The 17,845-nt window shown below is 36.0% G+C and overlaps 1 protein-coding gene across 1 annotated transcript; it reads right to left on the bottom strand.

Annotated features, from left to right (window-relative positions):
• Positions 1–5,918: 5,918 nt before the first annotated feature.
• Positions 5,919–6,946, bottom strand: LOC6047936 (luciferin sulfotransferase). Its single transcript, XM_001864889.2, has 2 exons — positions 6,596–6,946; positions 5,919–6,540 (listed from the first exon to the last, which is right to left on the bottom strand). Exons 1-2 carry the CDS (start codon positions 6,931–6,933, stop codon positions 5,919–5,921), a joined length of 960 nt encoding a protein of 319 aa, XP_001864924.2. The 5' UTR covers positions 6,934–6,946.
• Positions 6,947–17,845: the final 10,899 nt, after the last annotated feature.

The following is a 17,845-nucleotide window of genomic DNA, read 5'->3' as shown; positions in this document are numbered from 1 at the left end:
GCCACACAAGGTCCATGCACTATATTTCGAAAAATGTTTTTTCAATAGTGTTTAATAAAAAACAATTGCGTTCAAAATTATTCTTTTAAATTCCGGTATGAAGTTTTTCTTGTTTTAATATGATTTAAAAAAGTTCAAATTTTATTTTATCGTTCACTTAGGTTGCTGCTAAAACTTACAAGGAAAAAATCAATGTTTTTTTTATTAAATAAGTTTATATGCTTTAAATCAGAAAACATATAAATTTTAGGGTGAAATTGCTAAAAAGTCTGAATTTTGCCTAAAATTTATGAAAATTAGTTAATTCATTACTCATTTTCATTCATTACATTTTAAACTGAATTTGAAGCACGTATCAAAAGTTTTCACATTTTGTATGAAATTTATTTAACTTGAAATGCCTAAAAAAAATTAAGATTTTTTCTTATTGTGTTTGAAAAACGCATAAAATTTATTATTTACAAACTATTTTTTCTTCTCCTTGTGAATTTTTTTTCCAAAGAATCCGAAAGTGCATTCCGTTTTCCGATTCGTACTCATTTTCATTGAAAAATAATGACACTTTGAGAATATTAAAACAAATGCTAATTCCTCAATATTTTCTTAAATATAGTTCACAAACTTTTTAAAATAACAATATTTTATGAAAAAAAAAATCTTGAAGTACTTTGAACACTTCTCTACTATGGTCAATATGATTCCATATTTGTTTTGTATTTTTCATTTTACGGAAAAATCTTAAATCTATCAAAGAAACCCCGGTTTACTGTATGTAAATACAATTCTGAAATTTCTGTTCAATTTAACATCTAAGAAAATGTTATCGATCGATTGGCTAGTTTGAATGTCGTCTCACAAAAAATAGTAGCACATATAAGAATTCACGAAGGCACTGTTTCCGATGAGAAACAAGGCAAATGTTATGTTTTTTTTATGAAAAACCCTTTTTTTCACGTACATGATGGCTTAAATTTTTATTATTGCAATCAACACCAATAGTTTTATTAAACGTACTTTTGGTGAACTTACCGTTTGTTTATTTCAGAGGACTTTTGATAGAAAAAAACATATCGCGTTGTATTTTACTTTAGAGAAGGCATGAGTAAACTTTTACAGGTGAATCAATGTGGTTTTGTTGATAAAATATCGTATTGGGGCTTAATTTTTAAATTTTATGATGTTTTTCCAAAAACTTTTTGATTTTGTAACACAATTGTGTAATATAGTGCAATGCCAATTGATCTACACATCGTCGCCGTCGTGTTAACTTGTCGTACGTGCATTTTGGGCCAAATTGAGTTAAGAACGCCATTTTGTGCAGCTCAAAATGCCTCATCTTTTGACTTACACAGATCCCCAAAATTCGATTTCATTCCTGAGATATTCAATGAAAACCAAAAAAGCTCCGAAAATTTTTGTCACTCTACACATAAAAGAAGTTTCAATCCTGTCGTGCTATCTTGTCACTCCTTGAAAATTGATGTAAGTGAGACAAAGGACAAAGGGATTTCAGGTCAGGATGCGTTTGTCGCACGTACAAGTTAGACTACCGTAAACATTTTTAATTATGACTTGGGACTCCAGCAACCAACTTCAACCAAACTTCGGGACAATGCACAAAATGGTCAGCCAAACAAAACGTGTTTTTTATTGTTTACATTGCGTGCTTTCGTTTTTGTTTATTCAAGGTCAAACATTAAAACGCGTTTTTCGCGGAACGTCGAAATGGCGGGTGCGACATGATAGCACGACGACGTCGACATGCAGGCTTAAACAAGAACCATAATTTTAAATTCTCCCATAGGAATGCCCTTCTTATGTTAGTTTCAACCAAATTTTAGTACTTTGATGTTGAATTCGCTGGGGTTGATGAATTTTGGATTTTTAAAGATAAACTGTGGCAATTTTTACAAAATTTTATACTATGAGATTTCAAACATTATCCATTTTTTGCCGTTAAAACTGACCAATCAAATCAGATCTTAGCTAATAACCCCTGACCAAGACTAATCTTACCAATCAAGTGATTAAAATCGCATTCAATTAACCACCCGTGGGCAGTAAACACCACAAATTTGATCCCAATTACCCACCACAAACCTCAGTCCGCGAATCAGTGTGTTTGTGTGTGGTTCGTTTTTCAGTTCTTTCTCTCCATGCAGCTGCCAATCAGTCATCAGGTCGGTGATGTTTTATGTTGACTGTTTCTGTTTTTTTTTTTGTTGTGGCAGTCGATTGAGCCTCTCCGATGGCACACATTTCGTGGCACAGCTATTTTTACGAGTTCGCCCGTCATCCATCGCTCAGCTGGTCAGTTCGAGCCAAAGATGCATCGCGATGCACCCAATTGCACTGTGGCTCTCTACGTGGATAGTTGGGTTGGGTTGGGTGTTGGGTGTTGTTGTCGTTACTTAACATCTGCCCCTCATTTTCTATGCTGCAGTTCAATCACGATGCTGCTGTTAGCTCAGTTCAGCTGACTTTGTGGTCGGTCAACGCAGCGCAACGCTGGATCTTTATCGAGTGCACTACCTTAACCAGCGTAACATACACGTGGAGCACGTGAGGTTTTAGAAGAAAGTATTAGTCAGATTTTGGGTTTGATTAAAATCTAAGTAATCATTTACAAAGTATGTTTTTGAACAAGTTTAATATATCAAGGTCTACGAATCAACATCATTACATCAAATCAATGGTTATGTAAAAGAACTGACCCATTTTAACGTCCCGGAAAATCAACAATTTCTAGTCTGTTCAAACCCCGGCATAAACTCAACGCGTCGTTCGTCGGCAGTCGCCGAAACCAGACACTAAAGTCGTGTACGCTTAATCCGCAATTAGCGATGGTGTAAGGCAACGATTTATTAAGCCCAGCACCGACAGAGTGCTGAGTAAAAAAGGTCCAGTGCATGCCTGAACGGTTGGACAAGTGAGGAAATTGAATAATTGTTTGGGGTTTCTTTTTTAGATGAAAAAGTGAAATATTTGTGTGTTTTTTTTTATTGTTTTCAATACTGCATTGAATAACTATTATAAGAAATTTTTGGTCAATTGCACTTTTATTTTCATCATTTTCTTTCAACTTGCGTCAATATAAATATTTGCTTGATAATAACCTGAAATTATTTATTTTGAAATATGGCCATTGCATTTTTTTTCATAATTTTGTCTTTCCGGAAAATCAGCGAGCAAAACAAAAATACTAATAAACAATAAACAATAAACAATAAACAATAAACAATAAACAATAAACAATAAACAATAAACAATAAACAATAAACAATAAACAATAAACAATAAACAATAAACAATAAACAATAAACAATAAACAATAAACAATAAACAATAAACAATAAACAATAAACAATAAACAATAAACAATAAACAATAAACAATAAACAATAAACAATAAACAATAAACAATAAACAATAAACAATAAACAATAAACAATAAACAATAAACAATAAACAATAAACAATAAACAATAAACAATAAACAATAAACAATAAACAATAAACAATAAACAATAAACAATAAACAATAAACAATAAACAATAAACAATAAACAATAAACAATAAACAATAAACAATAAACAATAAACAATAAACAATAAACAATAAACAATAAACAATAAACAATAAACAATAAACAATAAACAATAAACAATAAACAATAAACAATAAACAATAAACAATAAACAATAAACAATAAACAATAAACAATAAACAATAAACAATAAACAATAAACAATAAACAATAAACAATAAACAATAAACAATAAACAATAAACAATAAACAATAAACAATAAACAATAAACAATAAACAATAAACAATAAACAATAAACAATAAACAATAAACAATAAACAATAAACAATAAACAATAAACAATAAACAATAAACAATAAACAATAAACAATAAACAATAAACAATAAACAATAAACAATAAACAATAAACAATAAACAATAAACAATAAACAATAAACAATAAACAATAAACAATAAACAATAAACAATAAACAATAAACAATAAACAATAAACAATAAACAATAAACAATAAACAATAAACAATAAACAATAAACAATAAACAATAAACAATAAACAATAAACAATAAACAATAAACAATAAACAATAAACAATAAACAATAAACAATAAACAATAAACAATAAACAATAAACAATAAACAATAAACAATAAACAATAAACAATAAACAATAAACAATAAACAATAAACAATAAACAATAAACAATAAACAATAAACAATAAACAATAAACAATAAACAATAAACAATAAACAATAAACAATAAACAATAAACAATAAACAATAAACAATAAACAATAAACAATAAACAATAAACAATAAACAATAAACAATAAACAATAAACAATAAACAATAAACAATAAACAATAAACAATAAACAATAAACAATAAACAATAAACAATAAACAATAAACAATAAACAATAAACAATAAACAATAAACAATAAACAATAAACAATAAACAATAAACAATAAACAATAAACAATAAACAATAAACAATAAACAATAAACAATAAACAATAAACAATAAACAATAAACAATAAACAATAAACAATAAACAATAAACAATAAACAATAAACAATAAACAATAAACAATAAACAATAAACAATAAACAATAAACAATAAACAATAAACAATAAACAATAAACAATAAACAATAAACAATAAACAATAAACAATAAACAATAAACAATAAACAATAATAAACAATATGGGTTTGGGTTTGGGTTTGGGTTTGGGTTTGGGTTTGGGTTTGGGTTTGGGTTTGGGTTTGGGTTTGGGTTTGGGTTTGGGTTTGGGTTTGGGTTTGGGTTTGGGTTTGGGTTTGGGTTTGGGTTTGGGTTTGGGTTTGGGTTTGGGTTTGGGTTTGGGTTTGGGTTTGGGTTTGGGTTTGGGTTTGGGTTTGGGTTTGGGTTTGGGTTTGGGTTTGGGTTTGGGTTTGGGTTTGGGTTTGGGTTTGGGTTTGGGTTTGGGTTTGGGTTTGGGTTTGGGTTTGGGTTTGGGTTTGGGTTTGGGTTTGGGTTTGGGTTTGGGTTTGGGTTTGGGTTTGGGTTTGGGTTTGGGTTTGGGTTTGGGTTTGGGTTTGGGTTTGGGTTTGGGTTTGGGTTTGGGTTTGGGTTTGGGTTTGGGTTTGGGTTTGGGTTTGGGTTTGGGTTTGGGTTTGGGTTTGGGTTTGGGTTTGGGTTTGGGTTTGGGTTTGGGTTTGGGTTTGGGTTTGGGTTTGGGTTTGGGTTTGGGTTTGGGTTTGGGTTTGGGTTTGGGTTTGGGTTTGGGTTTGGGTTTGGGTTTTTGTTTTTGTTTTTGTTTTTGTTTTTGTTTTTGTTTTTGTTTTTGTTTTTGTTTTTGTTTTTGTTTTTGTTTTTGTTTTTGTTTTTTCTTTTGCTTTTGTTTTTGTTTTTGTTTTTTTTCGAGATCTATGCAATTGATCGAGCTTTACTCTTCTTTTTATTCAAAACGATTTTGATGAATGTTGCCACGTGTTGCTACCTCAAATGTTCCAACACCTTCAATCCGCGTTACCACAACCTAGTAAACTCACCATACTACCGTACCGGTGCCACCTCCTGCTGTTGCAGCTACATAAGTGCCGCTTCACTATTCGGCATATTTTGACGAAACGAATCGCAATTTTCCGCCAAGACGGTCGAACTAATCGAGGCACGGATTTTTCGCATCTCTTTCGGGGCCCTCTAATGAGCCGCGTAAACAATGGAGCAATTTTTGCCCCTACACATGATGAGTTAGTTTAGTAACACGTGTGCCAAATTTTTTGAATTTGAACTCCCTTTCAAGGGGGAATGCGAAACCTTGGAAGTGATTTGGTAAGACATTTTTTTTTAAGAAATCGAGTGTTTATTTCGAGAGCTAAACCTTAAACAAATGTCGGTACTTCTCCACCACGGTGTTTTCCGTCCACAAATCCATTTCGGCAATCAGTTCCGGGCTCAACTCCTTCTTCCACCCGTCAATCATGCCCTCCCGGATGAACTTCTCGTCCGGGAAGACATCTTCGTAGTTCACCGCCAGATTGTTGGTCATCGACTCGAACGACAGATGTCGGCACAGCTCGTTGATCGCGACGTCCGAGTAGTTTTTGCCGAAGAACTCGCAGGTTCGGATTACCGATGACTTTAGGTCTCGCTTCATGTCCTCGTAGCACAGGTTCAGCAGGTTGTCGTAGCTCGCAAGTTCGTTGTACTCGATTACGTGCTGGTGGAAGGGGGAGTAGAACTGAAGATCCTTCATGAACATCCGGATGAAGGCTTCCTTGGTGCCGTTGAAGTTCGCCCGGACAGAGTGATGATAGTATGAGACGGCAACGGACTTGGGGTTACGCCGGATGTAAACGATCTTCGGCTTCACTGTCCAGATGTTCGGAGGTAGCAGCGCCACCGGAAGGTGGGTTTTGATGAAACGTGGACTCGGTGCATCGCTGGTGAACGCAAATGAACTCTCTTCCTCGCCGATGTCGAAGATTGTACTCACTCTGTAATTAAAATTGATTTATCAGTCTTTAAACGACGAATCTACCAGCAACTTACTCCAGAAACGGAGACCGATCTCGGATGACCGTGGTTCGTGCCTTTTCAAAGTCCAGATCGTTGCAGATCAGCCAAACCATCTCCTGAACCCAGGTGGTTCCACTTTTCGGATAGGACGCAATCCACACATCATCCGACTTGACCTGGAAGTTCAGCAGTTCACTCTCGTACCTCCGGAACATCGTCGAGGTGCAGCAAGGCAGCGGTTCCCAGTTTGGGATGGCGATCGGGACCTTCGAGTAGTCCGTTGGTTTGACCAAAATGTAGTCATCCTGGCCGGTTTGACGGTTCGTCGCGAGCCACTCGGGATCGGTTATGCTGGTGTATTCGAAAGCCATTATTGCTCGTTGAACGTCGACGCGAAACTGATCGCGTGGAATGGCAAACAGCCGGGTCGGGACTTCATTGGGACGACCTGTCTTATCTCAAGGCAAACCACAGCTGTTGTTGTGGTTGAGGCAAGAAAACAGTTTAGCAGATAAATTGCTGGGTTACGGTTTGAACGAGACTGCTGTAGATTTTGAGTTCAGAATGGTGTCAAAGGTCGTTGACTTGTTGGCTCTTTATTCTTTTTATCAAAAACAGTGGTTTTCAAGTAAAGGAGAAATACCAGCTTGAAAAACTAGAAAAAGCTCGAACACAAAATCGCCCTGAACCACAAATCAATCAATACAACAGTATCGCATAAGATTTTCCGGTCGGCGAGTACGCACGTGAGTGCAAGTGTGCTTTCGGGGGGCTTGCCGTGATTACTAAACGAGCAAGTTGTCTTCCTTTCGCTGTGTAACCAGTATCAATAAACGGGCAAGTCCATATAGCTGCTTTCCTACAGGCTCTACCGAGCCTGTTAGTTAGCGCATTTTCTGTACTTGGTATTGTGAAAATTAGTTGACACTAGTATTTAATTTTTTTTTTAATTTTTATGCCAGGCTTTCCTTTTTTTTTAATGTCTATTCTGTGCTAACAAAATATTTTTTTCAACAATTATACTAAACCTAAATAAATTTGCACACCAGTGTTTGTTAGTAGTACAACGCTTAGCTTGTTCAGCAAGATCCGCCGCACCGCACCACGCTGTTGGGCGTTGTTATGGACGGCTAAATGTGGTTAAATTGACGGTCTAGCACCGCTTGACAAGCAAACGATCGTCGCTCGCATGTGCGAAAAATCGTTAATTGGGCACTGAAATGCGTTATGAATTTTGCCACTTTTTTGCCTGAGCTGACACACACGTCGATATTCGTCGTAAATTGTTTCGTTGTAGTTTTACGACTTATGTTTGAGCCTCAACGTAAGGACACTTTCCTTGCTTTTTTGGCGAACCTCTGAGACAAAGTGACCATCAACGACGTGGGAAATGGAGTCAGTCCTCTGAAAGTGGGCATTTGCATGTGAATCAAGTCTCCTCAGCGAGAGCCCGAGACAGATGGTTGTAAAGTTCGTGATGGACCTTTAATCGTGAACTGGTTTCGGATTGGGTGTCAACAGAGTATGTAGTAAAGGCGATTACGTGAGAAAAAGGAGAGTTTTAGTCGCGTAACGGAGCTGCTGCTGCCGGCATTACCTGCCGGAAAATATTAGCCAGGTATCAACCTGGTGGAATAAAAACAGAAGTTTGCAAAGGGAAGTAAGTCATGCAGATGTGTTTTGCAATCTTTAGTAGTTGCTATACTTGGACCTTATTTTTTGTTTAGTATTACAACGGAGAGATCAGCTAAGGCCATGTTAGTGATTAGGTAATTATTGTTCTGTTTCAAACCGTTTAATTTACTACTAGTCTGATAGAAAAAAAGACAAGTTTTTGGCTTTTTAGAAGAACACGAAACCGAGCTCCACTTTTCGATAACTCTTGACGGAGGAGCGGTACGACCCCTTCCATTTTTGAACATTCGAAAAAAGACATGTTTTTTAATTATCTGCAGCCTGAAATGGTGATGGTTTCGAAATTTAGTGTCAAAAGGACTTTAATGTAAAATTGGACGTCCGATTTCATGGCGTACTCAGAATTTCTGTAATTTTTTGCTTCTCAGCTGGTGTAATGGTGGATTAAGAAACTTTTTTTTATATAAAATTGCGATAACTCGTGATGGTTACAAGCAAACCCCTTATGTGTATACGTTAAAATTACATTGTTACAATCTAAATAATAATTAGAAATTTATAAGACTTCTCAAGCATTATTTTTAAGGTGAGTTAAAATTTTACTTGAAGGTTTTATTGGTCCTTCAAAATGTCATGCCTAATTTTAAATACACGGACATATTATACCAATCGATCCCATTTATCTTTTCTGTTTTGCCAAATTCAATAAGGCTGGCACAAATTTTATTTAAAGTTTTTGTCCCCCTCCTCCCCTACCTTCAAAGGACCACAGATGAAAAGTAGGAACCAATTAGCAACATTTCGCAGCATACTGATCAATTACAGGCGCCGGTCACGATCAAAGGTAAGATCACGGGGAAGTGGAGTTTTAAGGGATTATTAAGATTTATGAGGTCAAGATCAAGGTTGTAAATCGATAAAATTGTCGTCGATTCGAAAAAAAAACTCAAATTTTCATAATTTTCAACATGGGTATCAAACGAAGATAAAATTTGCATGCATTATTCAAGTGTTTTTTTGTAAAATACAATTTTTTTCTTAAATTATCGTATTTCTTGAAAAAAAAAATGATTACTATTTAATAAAAAGAGCAAAATTTCACATGTAATTTCTCCTGGTTAGTTTATTTTGTAAAATAATCAAATTATCAAGATGGGCATCAAATGCAGCGAAACTTGCATGTATTTTCACTTAATAATATTTTTTTTTGTAAAACACTCATATTTTAATAAAGTATCATATTTTTAAATCCGTAGTTATCATTTTTTGAAAAAATACTGTATTTCTGAAAATTTTAGTATTTTCAAAAAAAAAAAACTTATAAAGTGCAAAATTTACACCAAACATCACTTCGTTTGATTAACGAATTTGGTACGAATTGTTGCTTTGTTATTTTTATTTTTTTGTAAAACACAAAAAAAACTGCCTTTTTGGAAAATACTCAAATATTTATAACTCACAAAACGGGTATCGAACGAAGCGAAGTGTTATACAGCAATTCCCCACGAAAACAGGCGTGATTCGAAAAAAAAGTTCTCCGATCGAGCTCATTTTTTTTCTGGGGGATCCTTGGCCGAAATAATTAGACCCGTATTTTTTTGTTTTGCCATTAGGGTGACCTACGCCGTGTTAGGGTGGTTCGAAAAATGGCAATTTTCGTCGATTTTCGCAAAAAACCACTTTTTTTAAAAAATCATATCTCCGCGCCATTTCATCCGATTTTAGCTGTCCTAGACGCAAAAGAAAGGTGATTAGTTTGGCTATTTGGGAAGAATAGTAAGAAGTTTCAAAAATCTAGCTTAACATTTTAAAAGGTCGTATGAAAACTTAAAATGCTGTTTTGAAGGTCTCGGGACCAAAGAGCCTATGTCTGAAAATGTTTTTATCGGATTCCTCGGAAAATTTCACATAATATATCAAAAAATGGTGAAGTTATGTTTTCGATACTCTGAGATACATTGTTTTGAAAATAAAAACTGGATTTTTCGACGCGCCACGCGCAAAAATGGGAAAATGACAAAAACGGGAAAAAATTGACTTTTTTCACTAAAACTGCGACTTTTTTCACTAAATTTCAGCGATGATCTATAGATGTTATGGTACCAAAAGTTGCGTCTTTTAATTACAAAAATTTTGGTACCCTATAAAATAATACAATGCATGTTTTCAATATTTCGTCACCGGCCATATTGGCCGCCATCTTGGAAATACAAATTCTAAATCACTTTAGCGTAGTTTAGGGATCATGCTTAAGCTCGACAATCCAAAATTAGACAGTCAAAAAAATAATATGAATATGAATATTTTCGAAAAAAATACGGTATTTTGTGAAGAACTAATAAATTTGTGTTTACAGTTGATATTTTTTTTTTGACAAGGCCGATGCAAATATTTTTTAGAGTCTTTGTCCCTCGGCTTTGGCTGGGGTCGACAAAAAAATAAAACATGTAAAAATTAAAAAAATCAAGCCATAGTCTCAAGATTTTAATGAAAAAAGTGTTTTAAAATGCTTTTTACGTTAGTTCAGTTCGTTTGCAATCATTAGTTTTCAAGAAAACTAAAATGTTAGCGAAACCAAATATTTTGCGGTACTGTAAATCGAAAATTTTCAAAAATTCGAAAGATGTTTTAATAAATCCAAACATGCTAAAAATGATAATTTTTATTGAAAGTTTTTTGAAAAATATTTTTTTTGCCCCCTGATTTTTCGACCCGATATTGAAGGGGGGGGGGGGGGGATTTGTACTAGCGTAACGCGTTTAAATTTAAAGTAATACTCATTGAAAGATGACCGACACTTACATGAAATGGGGAACTTGTTTAGTTAGTTCTAAACGTTATTTCACGCGCTGATGAGATATAGACTTGGGATCAGGTCTCCCCCACTCTCCCTTACAATAGCTTAGATTTTTTTGCCTCCTGTTATTTTAATAAATTTCAAAGTATTTTTGCATTTAAATTAAGAATTATTTCAATTACATCGAAATATATTTACAAAGGGGTAGTCTGCGATCAGCAGAGAAGCGAGTCAGACGTGCGTCCCTCACAAACCAAAAAAGTGCTTAAAAGTGCAAAAATGCCTCACGGCAAGAAAAAGAGGCGGTCCTCACCAGCAGGATCGGCAGATTTGAAGAAGCTAAAGAATGCCGAAGCGCTACCTGCAAAGCCAGGCAGTTTGAGCAAGGACGCTCAAAATTCGTCTGGAAACCAGTTCGCTACCCTCCCTGTGGACGTGAGCGAGAAGGAAGAATTTGAACGACGGGAAAAGTTGCCACCCATTTTTGTGAAAACATCGTCATCGGATTCGGTGCGAAAGTGGCTGACCGGGTTTATCAAATCTGGTGCTTTACGAGCTTCCATTCGCTTGTGTGCTGATGGACTAAAAATTCTGCTACCTACCAGAAAGGATTACAACTATGTTCGGGATTTCCTGCACAACACAAAGATTGAATACTACAGCCATGACGATCCAGGTAAACGCCCCATGAAACAGGTCCTCCGAGGCCTGTACGACATGGATGTGAGTGTGCTGAAAGAAGAGCTCAAAACTCTTAAGTTGAACGTGATCGAAGTCTTCAAGATGACGAGACACAACAAGGACATCAAGTATCGTGATCAACTGTACCTGGTTCATCTCGAGAAAGGATCGACAACGCCGTCTGAGCTGAAAGCAGTTCGGGCAATTTTCAACATCATCGTGACTTGGGAACGTTATCGTCCAGTGCACCGTGACGTGACGCAATGTTCGAATTGCTTGCAGTTTGGACATGGTGGAAGAAACTGTTTCATCAAGAGTCGTTGTGCAACCTGCGGAGGTGAGCACAAAACTCAAGCTTGCGAAACAATCAACGAGAACATCGAAGCGAAATGCTTCAATTGCGGCGGCGACCATTCTACCAAGAATCGGAGCTGCCCAAAACGAGCTGAGTTTGTAAAAATTCGGCAGCAAGCGACGACGAGGCACCAACCAAATCGTCGCAAAACACCACCAACTTTCACGGACGTGGATTTTCCTGCTTTGGCGTCACCTGGAGCGGGATCTGTTCGAGTGGTTCCAAATCTGCAGCCATTGCCGTTGAATCAGCGGCAAAAAGTTGCAGAGAATACAACACCTCCTGGCTTCAGTCAGCAACCGAGGGAAAACCAACCAACATCAACGGGTGAAGGCAGTAGTGACCTGTTTTCACCACAAGAACTTCTAAACATTTTCATCGAGATGACAACAACACTGCGTGGTTGCAAAACTCGTGCGGAACAAGTAAGAACGCTTGGAGGATTTATCTTAAAATACAGTTCGTAGTTTACTCGTTCTAATGATTTTGAATATTTCAATGAATTTACTTTTTTAGTTTTAAGTTAGGATCAGTTGTTAAAGCGATTTTTTTTCTTTTTTACCCAAGTGTATTCGATTCAATGCAAAAATGTAAAACAATTTGAAGTAAATAAATGAATGTGAACAGTTAATAAGAAAACGAAAAATATAACAAAGATGAAGAGCATGTAGCCATACCACTTAGAATGTAAATGAAATGTAATTATTATAAGAAAGTTCAATAAAGACATATTTAATTTCAAAAAAAAAAAAAAATATTTACAAAGGGGACACATACCCTTTTTCATCGCATTTTTATTATCGACCTATTGGCACTTTCTTTTTCTATTAGCACTTTAAGCTACAGCTGATATAACGTGTTTTTGACAATTTCAAGTAATAAAGAGCTCAATATTTAGCAACTCTCTTTTATTGATTCCTCTGAAATTGGTGTTTTGATAACGGAAAACTGCAAAAGCGATGAGAATTGGTCGGCAAGCTTAGTGTGAATGCGAAAATGGGCATTTCCTCTAACTTAAGAGACTATAACTAATAAGTAACGTTAACTACGACAGTGATAAAACAAATTAAGATGTCCACCGGATAGTCATAGATTAATCGCACCACACCGTTTCAGAACCAGTCCTGGCCTGACGTAACACCTTTTAAGAGGGTCCACTTTTATCAAATAATGCGCGTAAACCTGCCGTTGTGACTTGCGACAAATCGGAAAGAAAGTTGCACATTTTTCCGAACGAGTTTTCCTCGTTGTTTTACCCCCACTTGGAAAGGGGGAGTGCGAAACCGGATCACGCTTAACTGTGGTTAACGATGGCTGCTGCACAGACCCGTGATTAGCAAGTTCAGGCGAAGAGGTCGAAGAAATTGCCATCCGACGAGTGTGTCTTCTCCGAAGAGTCGATGACCAGCGGTGGGTTTGGACCTCGCGGGAAGCCTAATCAATGGGTGCGTGATGTTGTTGAAAGTTGAACGTGGAGCAAACAGAAGGAAAGGATCTGAGTTTGTGTTTTTTACACTTTTGCAAGGTCATTGAAACGGAAACCACTTTGAGGCGTGGCAATTGGCGGTGTTTAAATCACACCTGAAATAATTAAAGGGTAGAAAACCGCGAAAATTATGCAAAATATGATGCATGTTTATGCAATTGGAGTTGCTCGCAATGCAATTACAGAAATTTGCAAGTAATTAGGAATCCTCAACTAGACTATCAGAATTATTTAAAATTGAACGAACCCCTACGTTAGCGCACTCTGGGACAATCGGTTATGCAAATCGGCGCGCGATGCTCATGACTTCGAACTCGTTTCTGCTCAAGTGGCTCACAGATTAAGATATTTGCACCGTTCATTGCACCTGGTCGACTGAGCCGGTTGTGCAGCCGGTAAGCCACTCTACAAACTGTCCCCCAGCGGACACTGTTCACCCATCAGGTTGCAATTATATCATCGACTGGCCAGTGTTAATTGTTCATATTTGTGTTTGAATCGGTGTCCCGTTGCCCGGGCCAGCAAGTTGTTCAACCATTGCGACCGATCGTAACGTTTAGAAGTGGACCTCTTTACTGTAGCTGATGACGCAACGGCTTCATCTTCCTCGTTCGATATTTATAATGAGACCTGGAAACATGAGTGAACTTCATCGGTGCAACAATGACATCGCTGCCTTTTAACAAAAATAAACATTACAATTTATGGTAAGCCTACTGCGTGGAACAGCTACGGTAGTTGGCTGTGTGATTGCCTTCGCAATTTGCGCATTTTGTCACGCGACCTGTGCTGCAAATAGGCTCAATTTCCAGGGAAGACATCACTTTTTTGTGAGATGTGTTTCATTTCACGTCAGTTAGTGTAGTGTAACAGGTTCTTAGGTATTTCATGGTAAGACTTCATACGTCAAAAGTGATAGTAATCAACTCCTCCTAGTCCTATAAATTTTCCGAAGAATTCTTTCTCTAGTTTCAGGTTTCTGCATATATTCAAAAGATTGCCTTCACTTAACCACTTGTTCTAGTGCTGACAGCATGCAGCATTATTAGTTTGCAATTATTTTCTTTTCTATGCTAAGCTCGTTGAAAGCGTGCTGCAGACCCGCCAACTACCAGCCGAGATCATTCCCCGGCCCGGCTCGGAGATAGACGGTGTGCTCTGGAAAAGGCACCACCAGATTATTATAGGTTATGGTAATCGATTATGTAATGTGCTCTGTGTAATTCTGGTGAGCAAACACACACACACACACTCGTTGGTGATGGTTTTGACTCTGAACAGCTGCTGCTCTAAGGCAGAGCATAGCGTGTGCTTAGTGGGCGGGGGTGATTATGACAAAGCTCCTCTTGTTTTGTGGCCAAGCTTGCGTCGAAGCTTGGATGATCTCCAGTTTTCTTGTTTGCTCTGAAAGAAGCTTATTAGCCATGGTTAACCTAAATGATTGCGGTTGAATGGAACGATCAGAATGACGAAATGTTTGTTTTTAATAGTGGTGAATGTTATAAATCAGGAACCATCGAAGAAGAGAAGCTTGAATTTACAGGACGATGCAAAATGAAGACTCTGCCTTATTAATAGAGCAACAGCACTTTTGCTGTTCAAAAGGCAGAGTAAAAACACTGCAAATCACCTAATTTTCCCGCAATTTTCAGATACCTCCTATCTTCTCCACTCACAAAAAAAAAAACAAACTCATGAATGCAGAAGAATTGACGACCCAAAGACCCACTCAGCGCAGCAACGCTGCGAGAAAATTACCTTAGCATTCAGGTTGAAGTGAGCACAAAAAGCCCCAACCATTAATTGGATAATACTTCACGCGTTCACACCTTTGATAATCACCTTTTTTTGTACTTACTTCATCAAGTCAGTTCATCAAGCCGCGGTGATTTTACAAGATCTTGATAACGAATCCGGTCTATGGCCGGGCGTAATTGAGCGCGCATTTATCAATCAGAAACCGTATCACATTGAGGGTGGAGTGAGCTCAACCACAATTAATAACCCCAAATATTTCGAAGCCTTGATCAAATTTGACCATCAAAAAAGGAAGTGGAAATTACAGCGATTTTCCTCTTGAGCCCACTTTATAAATCACACACACAATGGGACTTGTGTAACTACAATGCAGCGTCGATTAAGCTGTGTTTGGCTTTGTTTTGACACCTGTAATTTTTCACCCCCGCAGCAGCAGTAGTGTAAGTTTGGTACGAGGGTGTCAGGTAGTACAAGCAAGTGCGGCGTAAGGTTGATTGAAACGTGTTCAACATTGGTTCACTGGTTTGATTAATTTATTTGGCTTGTTTCGAGGAAATAATTGGGTGAAGGTTCCTCAATGTATGATTTTCTAGCATTTAAGTTTTAACTTGGCAACCCGAGCAGACGGAAATAACTTGGGAATAACATTTTTTGATATTTGAAAATACTAGGCCAATAACATATTATGTTATTTATAACCAGATTTTTTATTCGTCGTTATGATTTTTTTGTTATTGGATTGTTATTGTTATACCAGACTAATAATATTTTTAGTTATTCTTCGAACAAATCTTTGTTATTTTTTTTTGTTATTTTAACAACTAATCCGATTATCCTAATAACAGTTGAAGTCATTCTTCCATAACAAAAAATGTTATTCCAAAGTTGTTTTGGATTTCAACCGATTTCAGACCAATAACAAATTATGTTATGATTACATAAACTGTTATTAAACTCTTATGCAAAAATGGATTTTTCAAGAACATTCCATAACATTTTCTGTTATTTTAACATTATTTGTTATTGAAATGGCATGAATTTTGTTATTACCGTCTGCCCGGGAATCGATGGTGGGGCCCTTCAAACCTACATTTTTGGTTGATGATTTATGTAAGCAATGTTTTTTTAGAATTATGTTTTAGACGATCATCGTTTGTCGATCAATCGAAACACAGATTTTGATTCTTCTTCATCAAACATATGCTAAAAAGTCACGTTGCATGTTAGCAGCAGCAACACGTGCTTCCATCGTGTATCAATTTTCAGTTTTGCTGAGCATTTGAATTCAAAATGCAAACATCAATAATTTATTATTTCATATAGCTCAAGCAAACGTAACGCATCGGAAGCGTTTGGAATGCACTTTATTGCATTGAAGTGAATGCAGTTTCTTGAGTGCTGCATTTTGTTATAATTTCTTTTCGAAACAGCCGCGATGAATTAAGCAATTGACTAGGCTTGATGTTTGAATTACTAATCAAGTGCCGTAAGTACTGCAGCCAATCATCTGACTATTCATTATTTCTTATTTTAAAATATTCGGTTCAGATTAAAAACTTTTTTCTTTTATCACACTTTTCATTTCAATTTCCGCCAACTCACACAGTAGTTGCCCCTGATCACAAATCCGAGGTCCATTTTTCGATATTTCATGACGGTGTGGCGGTACGACCCTTTTATTTTTTCTGGACATTTTTTTTAGTGACTTGTAATTCATAAATGTGAAGATATAGACATTTGGTTTAAAAGGAACTTTTGTGTAAAATTGGACCACCGATTTGATGCCGTACAATAATTTCCAACAACAATTTTTTCACCAAAAAATGAAAATTAAAAAAAAATAGTTTTAAAATCACTGCCATTTCCCGTTGCTCAACTGTCAAAAAATCGAAAGACATGTTGATGCGAAGTTTAATGTTCTTTTTGATCCTGCAATAACCCAGAGAGGTAATTTTTTTCAACCTGAACATTTTTTTCATTTCAAAATACAGTCGACTCTCTGGCTGTCGATCTTCTAGATAACAATATTGCTCCAGCTGTCAATAAATAAATAAAATTCTTTGATATTTCATTCAATAATTTGATAACTCTCGCTCTCGACGGTCCCTTCAATATCGACAACAAGAGAGTCCACAGTAACGTGTTTTTTGTAACTTTGCACATAAATTGTTTAAAGAATAACAATGTTCTACAAAGTTGTATAGCAGACAGAAGTATTTTTTTATGTTTATACATAAGGGATTTGCATGTTTGCTTCACGAGTTATCAGAACTTCACGAAAGTTGTATTTAAAAAGGTGATGATTTCGATAATTTTTGCAAGTTTTTCGAAGTTTCAACCCCAAAAACTCAATTGTGTACATTTAAATATATTTTTTTGGGAAATTTCAGCAAATTCTGCATAAGAATTAATTTTTGATCATTTGTTTTGGCTTGTGCATTGCTAGAATAAGGGGATATTTCTAAAAAAAAACGATTCTTGATCCATTGATGCATTCCCAACATTCATATATTATATTAGGTTGTACGTACAATATGGTTTAAAAGGGCAGCAATTTTTAATTTCTTTTTC

This window comes from Culex quinquefasciatus, chromosome 3 (genome assembly GCF_015732765.1).
Source record: "Culex quinquefasciatus strain JHB chromosome 3, VPISU_Cqui_1.0_pri_paternal, whole genome shotgun sequence".
Taxonomy (NCBI): Eukaryota; Metazoa; Arthropoda; class Insecta; order Diptera; family Culicidae; genus Culex; species Culex quinquefasciatus.
This window is presented reverse-complemented; position numbering and strand designations above follow the sequence as displayed.

Excerpts from the sequence above, each read along its gene's own strand:
- LOC6047936 (XM_001864889.2), bottom strand. The coding sequence starts at position 6,933 with ATGGCTTTCGAATACACCAGCATAACCGATCCCGAGTGGCTCGCGACG. Across the intron at positions 6,541-6,595 it reads GATCGGTCTCCGTTTCTGGA|AGTGAGTACAATCTTCGACA; the intron begins GTAAGTTGCTGG and ends TTTTAATTACAG.